This window comes from Euphorbia lathyris, chromosome 9, assembly GCF_963576675.1.
Source record: "Euphorbia lathyris chromosome 9, ddEupLath1.1, whole genome shotgun sequence".
Taxonomy (NCBI): domain Eukaryota; kingdom Viridiplantae; phylum Streptophyta; class Magnoliopsida; order Malpighiales; family Euphorbiaceae; genus Euphorbia; species Euphorbia lathyris.
This window is the reverse complement of record NC_088918.1, coordinates 56,088,898-56,100,122: the sequence shown is the minus strand read 5'-3', so window position 1 is coordinate 56,100,122 and position 11,225 is coordinate 56,088,898. Positions and strand designations below refer to the sequence as shown.

Genomic DNA, 11,225 nt, shown 5'->3' with positions numbered 1-11,225 from the left:
GATTAAAGAGAGTAAGAGAGACCGATGGTTTGTTTTAGGACCTATTTAGTTTTATATTTAAATATTTACCTTTTATTTTTTTATTTTTATTGTAAACAAAATAACGTAGTTCTAATTAAGTAAAACGGCGTCGTTTTGCTTTTGAAACAAAATTAAAAAAAAAGAAAATATTAAATTTAAAACCATTTTTCATCTTCAATTATAGAACCAGTAAACCCTAAACTCCATTGATGAAGGGGGCAAAGCTCTAAAACTTTAAAATTAATACCTGAGTTTAAAAAATAAAATAAAAATGTCAGTGGGGGCAACTGCCCCCCAGTGCCCCCATATTGGATTCCCCCCTGGTTGAAGTCATAATCTATTGGCCATGTTAACATATTTGCAATGGTGCTTTTTTCCGTTCTTGTATAATATTTTTTCTATATAATCATGCAATTTTAAAATATTTGCTACACTTTGTGGCGATATTTTTTCAATCAAATTCTAACTCTCCTTAAAATTCTTTTTCTCGCGCTTTCAAAAATCTTTGATAAATCCATGAATTTGAAATAAACATGTCTTTCTTTTGAAATTTTATTTGGTTTATATAGTAGTTTGGAGATTTAAATATTTTGTTAATTATTACAACAAAAAATTAAATGTATTATAATTTTTTAGTTCTATTGGGTTTAAGGTGCCTTCTATGGTTATTTTGTTTTTTACAAAGTACAATTACTTGGTGCGTTTTCACCATTGGATGATGGATTAGAAAATTAATCCAATGGTGAAAACACACAAAGTAAGGCTTGTCTTTACCTTGGTTTAATGTTATTTATTAAAGTTAAATGAATGGAATTTGAATGGATCTTTACATATTTTTTTTATCGTTATATAATTTTTTTCGTTGGTATAATTTGTAAGTTATTTTATTATATCTATTAAATATAAATATAGTTTTTTTTTTCAATTACATTGAGTTTAATGCTATTTATTAAAGTTAAATGAATGGAATTTGAATGGATTTTTACATATTTTTTTATCGTCATATAATTTTTTTTATTGAGATCTTTTGTAAGTTATTTTATTATATCTATTAAATATATATTAGGTTAGATATAATATTTATAATTTTTCTTTATTACTATTTTGACAATTAATTAAAAAGGCCTCTAAAACTCTCATAATTAATTTCTCTATGCTTCAATTATTATATATAAAATAATATAGATATAGAATCCATCACTGAAAATGACAAATGGTAATCGTGACAAAACATGATTTATAATTGAAATAAATTTCATTGTAAAGTATAATGTTTTGATACCTCTTTACATTTTTTCATTTCGTCTCTAACTTCAATAAACAACTATTGTGTGAAATTTTATATCTGTTCGTACAAAAAATGCATAAAAATAAAAAATATCAACCCATACGAGTTAGGTAAACCCAAATTAAAAAAATCAGTGGACTTCATCATGTTCTGAATTTGGAAAATTAATCTAAATCCAATTAAACCTAACAATTGAGTTCATATAAAACCAAAAATCCATATTTTAGTTAGAGTTAACAATCGAAACGATTACACCTAGCAACTTATACTAAAAAGGAATAAAAATATACAAATATTTATTTAGTCTTTTTGAAAAAAAAGACAAATAAAAAAGAAAAGGCAGCGAGATGTATGGAATAATACAATTGAGAACAAAATAACTACTACACATGAAAAAATTGAATAATTACCTTCGGAAACATAATGATTTCCTGTAATTTCTAACACATTTGTTTTTTCCGATTTGAGTTGGCTATGCCTCTTCTACTTCCATCTGATTTCTTCAATTGGAGATATCAAAGTCTAAATTCTTCCAATTCCTGAAAAAAATTCTATTAATACAGTTTATTAATGAAAACCGCTATTAAATAAATCTGAATCTCTTAATAAACTAAGAAAAAAATTATAAAACTATATTATTTGAAGTAAGAACAAAATTATAAGATTAAGAATAAAACTAATACATAATCAAAATTAAAGGATGTCTTTGATTTTCGGTTGTCAATGAATATAATGATAAAATTCTATATATTATGCTTTATATATAGGTTTATTTGTGACTTTTGGATTTTCTTCGTTTGATGTTTTTTCATCTTCTTGTAATTCATACTTTCTTTTGTTATTTTAATTAATTGGCTAATAATTGATAATAAATATTGTGTTAATATAGTATCAATGATATAGAGATAATAAAAGTTCATTAACTCATTTATTTTTATTTTATTTTAAAAAAAACTCATTTATTCTTTTTGCTCATACGATGCCAAGTAAGCCAAAAAAATCTCTAAAACACTTCTGGTAAATTCTTTCACACCATTGCTAAAAACTTTTTTTTCTCAATTCTCGGACGGTCTACCAGGGCTCAAGCCCCCCAACCTCTGGTTCCGCCCTGAGTGAATACTTAGATTTCAGGAATCCATAAAATCATTATACCATTTATTTAGAAGCTCCTTACACTCAAAATCAGCAATTCATTTTTAAGAGAAAAAGAGTAACGGTAGGCCAAATTTATTTATAAACCTTGACTAGAATACATATTTAACTTCTTAACCGATCAAACTTTAAATTTGCTGCAATTTGATCCATTTATTTCATTGATGATAACCGACTCTTTCTTCAACGGTAGTATTCGTTTTTTCCATTTTTTTGAAATATCTTTGTTCCTAATAAATTGATAGACAGGAGGAAGGAAGAAAGTAGAGGAAGAAAAGTCAATAAATAAAAAGGTTCGTGAAATTAACGAAATGGAGAAATGAGAACACATGGTAAGGCAAGCAGTAAGCAAAGCACTAAAGAACAAAATACGAAGTGGTGTGACGGATACGTGTGCCCTCCATTCAAAGCATGAATCTTAATCACAATATTTCAGAGAAACAGAAACAGAAACACTTTTCTTTTCTTAAAGCTTCACTTTTTTTCCCTTTCTTTTTTCTATAATTCTTTCTAGGTGGGCTATGAACTTTTGCTGCCCTTTTTTGAATCTTGACCTCTTATCTTATAGTTAATCTAAATCACCATTTCTAAATCTAATCACATTCATATTTATTACCTTTTTTTTTGGGGGAGATTTATTATTGTTTCTCTGTCCTTTAACCCATTTTTTAGATTCTAATAATATTCCCCCAATTTTTGCTTTCCTGCTTCTGTACTCAGACCGAGGAACAGGGAGGAGGGAAAAATGGGTATTGTTCCGGATGAGGCGGTTAATCAGTTCAAAGCACTCATGGATCAAGGTTGATCTCTACTTCACTTGCTTTCTCTCTTTTGTTTTTTCAAAAAAATTAATAAATTAACTTCTTCTTTCCTGTTTGAAATGTGTTGGCAGTTGAAGAGCCATTGAAGAGAACATATCAGGTTTGCATTTTGATTTTTGCAGTCTATGCTATTCCATTATTGTTGTTGTTGTTTCTTCTCCACTTGGGTCTCATGTATTTCCAACGAATTTCAACTTGAGATGCGTAAGCGTAATTAAGTGATTTAGTTATCTTTAGCCGCAAGATGTGATGCTGATCTGATCAATTTGAGTACGGAAGTCTTAACATGTGTTGATGTTCTACTTAATGTGTTCCAAACTGTGTATTAAATTTGGAATTGCGTATGATAGTTTGACTCTTAGCTTATATGGTTTTTATTTTGGATGGATGGATGGATGGATAATCTGATCTGTGGTTTCTTTTTAAGTTTAATTGGTGGATCAACAAATCATCAACCTTCAAGAACACTCTGATCTGTATGATGGAAACCTTCATTTGGTTTGTCGTTCATAGCCAAGTTCACATTTGGTACTAGAATGTTTGATTTCATAGCATTCGATGTTAGAGAGTCATTTATTGGATCAGTGCCGGGAGTCTATAAGGATTCCATTTTAGTTAGTAATCAAAGTGTAAACAGATTGATTAGGATTTCTGCTTCTTACTTGCGCAGTAAGTGGTATAGGATTCAGGAAGCTTTTCTCCATAATAATCAAAACTTGTAATTACATAAGAAGAATGTTCCTCAGTAGAGTGTTTTTCTACTAAGTCATCAACATTTTTCTGGTAATTTGTGTTTTTAAACTAGAAACTTATATGTAATGCTTTAGTTGCTCTCATTTTTCCACTTTGTTAGAAGAATACTGTGAACCGAGTGTTTTGTGGTAACAACTTTGCCATTTTCGAAATACTAATTAAAACATTTTAACTCTACCCCCCTACCTATTTGTGAGCACAGACAATTTGATATCATAATGTTTCCTTAACTCAATTCTGATTAGTATAGAAGGGGATCCCTGATTTATATAGACAAATAGTTTTGTGATTGAAGTAAGTCCTGTTTGAGGGGTTGTCTCTCGTCTTCTCTTCTAGATATATCTCCACTCATGATGGTATTTAAACACTAGTTGTGTAGCTATTGGATTAAAGAATTTACATTACTCTCATGTTACTGGGTGATGCCTACTCCTAACATGCAACTTTCAACCATCAATTCAGAAAGCTTTTGTGAGATTTGTCTATTGCTGACTGGTGAATTACTGTTTTGAATTTGAATGATTGCTTTTGCGGCCTGTGCTCGACACTGGAATCTTTTTCATATCCAGCTTGGCAAAGGCTTAAATGGCAAAGGAAAAAGTTTCAAACATAAGAATAGTGCTCAACCAGCATAGTTACATACCCATGTTTCACGTAACCAAATTTTGAGAGATATAATTCTTGATCAAATGCAGTTGAAGTGTGGAGTTCATCAATATGAGGTGCTGAATTAGTGGGTGAAATAATTTTTGGGATTTTGTTGCCTCAAAATTATGAATTTTTCGGAGGACAAAGCATTCTATTTCCCTCTAGAAAGGGTTTCTGTATTGTATTGATTTGCGCAATAAAGTTGGCTCAATGTGCATATCCTTTCTCGTGCATTGACAAGTAACTCTTTCTTAGTTTGAACACATTGGCTCCAAGATGCACAAAGCATTCTATTTCCCTCTAGAAAGGGTTTCTGTATTGTATTGATTTGCGCAATAAAGTTGGCTCAATGTGCATATCCTTTCTCGTGCATTGACAAGTAACTCTTTCTTAGTTTGAACACATTGGCTCCAAGATGCAAATAGTTTTCAGTTCATGTCTTTTTCAGGATTAATTTGCATGAAATACTGCAATGCTTTATTAAAATCAGGCAGTTATGGTGTTCAGGATTCATATATGTATGCCTGATTTCTATTGTCTTTTCAGTTTCTTGAGGATGTGATGGATGTCCATTGGGAAAGCTTTTGTCTTGTTCAAGTCTATGTTGGCTAAATCATTATTCTATTTTTAATTGCAGAATGTTCATCAAGGATATCAAACAGAAACTTTGGTTCGTTTCCTAAAAGCTAGGGAATGGAATGTTACCAAAGCCCATAAAATGGTCCAACACTTCTTTCTTATGGAAATGTCTTGTAAAAATATCTATTGTAGATCAGAGAATCTAATAACAATCGTTCTATCTCTATCTTCTAATACGTTATCTTTGTGATGCTCCAGTTAGTTGATTGTTTGCATTGGAGGATTCAAAACGAGATTGACAGTATCCTAGCAGTAAGTTTCTGTTACATGCAGATGCTTCATTTTTCTTTAGTTTTCTGAAGATGGATTGACAATTTGAAGTTTAACTGAAATTTGGATGTTACATGATTTTCTTTTTCTAAGCTGACATGGTATCAAAAGTTAAGTTTACAATGCCTGAAAGTTAATTAATTAAGAATGATATCAACTGCAAAGCATTAATGCATCTCTTACAAGGTTTTTATGTGATCAACTAGCTATTCAAAATGGAAAACTGACATCTACATAGTGTTATCTGTACGTCTCATTTACTTTTGTTCCTTGAGTCATTATGATTTGTTATTCATCCATTTGCACTGGGAAAATGGATTACTCATGTATTCAATGCACATAATAAATGCAACTCCTGTTTTACTTGCATGGTGATGCTTAAAAAAAGTCGTAGTATATTATCAAGTTGACAAGTATTTCTGGCTGGTTTCTTACCAAATCTGGCTAATTTTTTTGAATTATTGCAAGGAAAGCATAGTCATAAATGTCTGTTTTGGATGCTGTTTCTTTGCGCAGAAACCTATAATCCCAACTGATTTATACAGAGCAATACGCGATTCGCAGCTCATAGGGATGCCAGGTTATTCAAGAGAGGTGCTCCTTCTACAGATACTGCTGTATTTTGTTCATTAATGCTTAGAGGAGTGAGAAAACACGCAACATGCTTATATTCCTGTAACTTTTTGCTTCTTCAGGGGCTTCCAGTCTTTGCAATTGGTGTTGGGCTAAGCACATTTGATAAAGCATCTGTAATTATCATGAATAATATGTTTTAATTATGTTTCATTATAACACCTCTCTAAATTTGGATAAGTAAATTTTTCACTTTATCTTAACCTTACAATTACTGAAGAAATATGACTAAAATAATACCACTATCCTGCTTGTTCTATTTGATTGCAGGTCCATTACTATGTCCAGTCACACATTCAAATAAATGAATATCGGGATCGTATAGTTTTGGTGCGTATTAAATTTTAAGTATGCATATTGATTCAAGTGTCGGCTATTCCTGACTTACATACAACTTGTAGCCTGCAGCTTCGAAAAAACATGGGCGACCAATAAACACGTGTGTGAAAGTTTTGGATATGACTGGCCTGAAGCTATCAGCACTGAGCCAAATAAAGGTAACTTGCTATCCTTCATTTCTTTCACTCCACGGTTCAGCTTGAGTTTTTTTATTGTACCCTTCATTGTTGTTGGGGAATAAAAGAGGGAAAGGTGAATTTAATCAGTAACAAGAACAAGAAAATGAACGACAAAAAACAAAACAAACATATCCAAAATAAAAGGATTTACATGGTTCAGTCAATGTGACCTACGTCTATGACTGCACTAGTTTCTTCTTTTAAATTTAGATATTTGTACGTGGTCGAAGTAAGGAACTATGCCATATATGTTTGGAGTAGATTCCAAAGAAACCTTACACATTTGGTTTACGAAATGGAATGGAATAGAATATATATTACTAAGGAATAGAATAGGTATTATTTAGAAATAACTATTCCTATGTCTGGTTGATGGAACGAGATAAGATGAAATAACTAGTTTTGTAGATCAACAGACAACCTTACCCTTAAGTGTAAGTTCTTATTTTTTTTAAAATTTTAATTATTACCATCAATTATTCAAATATTTAATATATATTATTTAAGGAAAAAAGTAAAAAACCTCGAGAACACGAAAAAGAGGAAAAAATGTGAAAAACAGTAAAAACACGAAAAATGCGGAAAACAAGAAAAACAGTAAAAAAAGCAAAAAAAAAAAAAAAAGGGTAATTTTAGTGCTAACATTAAATGGTTTTATACGGGGGAGAACAACATAACTCAATGAATCTCTTGATCATTTCATCACTGTTGATCCCATCAAATTGATTTTAGATTATGTTCATGAAAACTTCAATTTTGAAGAGTTAGTTTTGGTCCCTCAAACTTTGAAAAACTTGCATTCATGATCACGTTTCAATAATTTAAGAAAAATTAGAAAGTCTTTTCTTAGAATAAAATGTGTTTCTACAAGGATAATAGCAATAAATTAATTGATCTCTCAAAAGACTCGTCACTGTTGATCAAATCGCATTAAACCATCAATTTTTTTCTAAATCATTTTCTTCATATTTTCAAAATGGAAAAAACGTAATGTTTTCATTTTAAATGCAAAATATATTAACAAATGTATCATCATAATCTTAAAATTCATAAACATTTCTATATTTTCTTTTTATCATTTGCACATTACCTCCTGCAATTTCAATTTCTTATATTTTTCAGAGATATTATTTTTTCGTTTTCCTTTCCCTGCAACACAACCAACATATTTTAATCCATCAATAATCAAATAGATTTTGTATTTGCATGCAAAGCATTTTTCTCATTTTTTTTCTGGTTTTCAATTTTTTTTTTTTTTGTGTTTTTTCGCATTTTTCATGTTTTTTTTCCCAATTTTTCGCATTTCTTCCGTTTTTTCTCATTTGTTGCACTTTTACCATTTTCCATGTTTTAACCGTTTTTCATCCTCTTCATATTTTCCACATTTTTCCCGTTTTTCACTTTTTTATTATTATCCTTTTTCAAAGTAAAATGTGAAACAAATGATCGATAGAATTGAGAGGGTTAATTTTGGAAGCAAGGAAAATATTCGTTATGGAATAGCTAGTCCATAGAAAAATAACTATTCTATTCCTAGTCCATTCCATGAACTAAATGGCACCTAAGTATTTAAGACCCTGCCTGATGTAATAATGAGTCTTCAGACTCCTGCCAGCAACGTGGTCAAACCAATAAAGCAAACCATCTGGCTCCACATACTGGACAAATGTGTTAACTTCTGTCTATTTAGGGGTCAATCACAATTAATATATTGGTTATTAGTCACAATAATTTATCTGGTCTTAAGCATCTAACTTTAATATAATAACATTGAATCTGCTGCTACAATCAGTAGTTGCTTTGTAAACTATGTCGGATTAACCGTGTTATCTGCTACGTGCTACTGCAGTTGCTGACTATGATTTCAACTGTTGATGACTTGAACTATCCGGAGAAAACCAAAACATATTACATTGTAAATGCCCCTTACATATTTTCAGCATGTTGGAAGGTAAGGTGTTTCCTCATTGCAACCAAATCTCCTGTTTATTTACTAATCCAAAGACTTGCTTTAAAGCCAAATAAACACTTGATGTTTTGGCAGGTTGTCAAGCCCTTGCTGCAAGAGAGAACAAGAAAAAAAGTTCAGGTCTTATCGGGTAACGGGCGAGAGGAGCTCTTGAAGGTACAGCAGCTATTTCCACTTGCTTATTTTCAGTATTGGGATCTTTTAGCATGATGTAAACATTGCAGTTCTTCGTATTGGTACTTGTATAGCTTTCCGGGGACTGACTGATACTGTTGGAATTTTTTGAATGTTAGATAATGGATTTGACATCTCTTCCACATTTCTGCAAAAGGGAAGGATCTGGATCATCTGGGCATTCAGGGAATGGAGGCAGTTGCTTTTCGTTGGATCATCCGTTTCATCAGCAACTCTACAACTACACCAAGCAACAATCGATGAGCGAACGACCTTCGAAACCAATGAAACAAGGATCGTTCCACGTGCACCTGCCTGAGCCGGCTGCAGAAGATACAGAAATTGCAAAAACCATAGAGTCGGAGCTAAATAAGTTCGATAGCTCACTTTCCAGATCAGTATCTGGCCTGAAAATCAGTGAAGAGTGATAATTCCTAGCTGAAATCATTCCCGGAGAACCAAGAGGTGAATGTATTTTATTTCTTAATTATTATTATTTTGTTATAGGTATAAAATATATAAATGAGTGTAATGTCCCTCGAAGGGAAAAGAGCATTACGTATGAAATTTGATAAAAATGTTGGGCGGAGAAATGTAAGTTAGCTTATAGAAGAAATAGTAAGGTGGAGAAAGCAGTCTGTTCTGTTGTATAATAATGATTGCTTTTATTGTTAATCTGAAGCTCACTGCACCACGCACTTGCTTTCTCAAACACTGTTTTTTTCTCTTTTCTTTCCTTTTGGTAACAGAAAAGTTTTGTTTTTGGTGGGAGGAGGGTAGCTTCAATCTAGGGATATGGAAAACCTTAAGGCTATTATAGAGAAGTTTATGAGAAGGTTTACATATAGCTTCACTTGTGAGGATTCTAACAATGACAAAAGGAATTGAATCGAACCAGTTAGGAATTGAATCGATCTAGTATAGGACTTGTGTTTTGGACAATGCTTAAAGGCTATTAATAAATGATTCTAATTGAAAATAATAATTAAATTACACTTGTAGGCACTCAATTTTATTATTATTATTATTATTATTATGATGATGACGACGACGACAACTACTCAACTTTAAAATTTCATATAAAAGTTATTCGGCTTTACCTATAACTCTTTATTATGGAGACGAAGATGTATTCTAAGCAATTTTAATTCCTATTTTTTTTAGTTTTGAAATTATTTATCTGTTATTTAGTTTTGAGATTATTGACTTTTATTTGAGATTGTGGGTTCAGAAATACCTTCTTGCTCATGCTACCATCCCTTTAAAATATTGGAATTATGCCATGAGCTATAGTGTGCGTTTGATTAATTATTTGCCCACTCCCGTTCTTAAGTCTGAATCCCCATATTTCAAAGCATTTCACAAACATCTCAATTTCAATCAGCTTCGTGCATTTGGATGTGGTGTTTTCCCTCTTCTTTGTGCTTATAATCGTCACAAGTTTGATTTTGTTCTCATTTATGCGTGTGCTTGGGAGACTCTCCGAATCATAATGGCTATATATGTCTTGACATTACTTCTGCTCGCATATATATTTGCAAACATATCGCTTTCCGTGAGTTGTTTCCATTTGAACAAGCATCCACCACTGTGCAAACTTCGGATCTGGACTCCATCCTCCACTGCTTTGCTGCCATCCCTTCTTGGTCCTTATCCAGGTAATAATTTTCCAACTTCGACCATTTACAATCAGTCTCCTTCTGCTGCATCACAACCCAATTTTATAATTAATCACTATCTGCCACATAAACTCCATACAAACTTTTCTTAGTCCTAAAGCACTCCGTTTGTCCCAAAGCCACCCATCAGTACCTTGTCGTTAAGCTTTGCGGTTGCTCCATAAAAATAGTCCGGTGAGATTGCCATAAAAAAAAACATTGGAAACATCTAGCTAATTAATGGTCCAGTTGTTGGCAGCAGCAAGGGAGAAGATAATGCGAATAGTAGTAGCCTTAACCATAGGGCCGAAAGTCTCCTTGTAATCCAAACTGTTTCAACCTTCTGATCGTAATATAATAACGTGTCGCTGGTTATTACGTACAAAACGACGTGATGCTGGCTCTGTTGAAAAATACAAGGCACGGTTGGTTTGTTATTTTGAAGGTGTTTATTTTCATAAGGAGCTATAATAAGTTGCAAAGTTGAGTGGTTTTTATGTGAGGTTTTGAAGTTGAAGGACTATAGTGTTAGGAAAAGCAAAGTTAAGTGTGTAGCCATGAGTGTGATTTATTCTAAATTTCACTATTAAATTGATGAATTAGGGATTGAATTTGATGTCTTTTTCAATTTATTATTGTTTTAATTTAATTTAGTTGTGATAATTTTGATTGATTGAAAAC

General features: G+C 31.8%; 1 protein-coding gene across 4 annotated transcripts; it reads left to right on the top strand.

Annotated features, from left to right (window-relative positions):
• The first annotated feature begins 2,815 nt into the window (after positions 1 to 2,815).
• Positions 2,816 to 9,561, top strand: LOC136205996 (SEC14 cytosolic factor). Of its 4 annotated transcripts, XM_065996886.1 has the most exons (12): positions 2,819 to 2,975; positions 3,182 to 3,261; positions 3,354 to 3,382; positions 5,321 to 5,404; positions 5,521 to 5,574; positions 6,109 to 6,186; positions 6,288 to 6,341; positions 6,496 to 6,555; positions 6,627 to 6,722; positions 8,593 to 8,694; positions 8,788 to 8,868; positions 9,006 to 9,561. In XM_065996886.1, the coding sequence occupies exons 2-12, from the start codon at positions 3,207 to 3,209 to the stop codon at positions 9,312 to 9,314; spliced, it is 1,002 nt and encodes a 333-aa protein (XP_065852958.1). In that variant the 5' UTR covers positions 2,819 to 2,975; positions 3,182 to 3,206; the 3' UTR covers positions 9,315 to 9,561. The 4 variants fall into 4 exon arrangements, with proteins under 4 accessions (XP_065852960.1, XP_065852958.1, XP_065852957.1 ...); XM_065996888.1 differs by lacking the exon at positions 5,321 to 5,404 and having other exon boundaries at positions 2,816 to 2,975; XM_065996885.1 differs by lacking the exon at positions 2,819 to 2,975 and having other exon boundaries at positions 2,982 to 3,261.
• Positions 9,562 to 11,225: the final 1,664 nt, after the last annotated feature.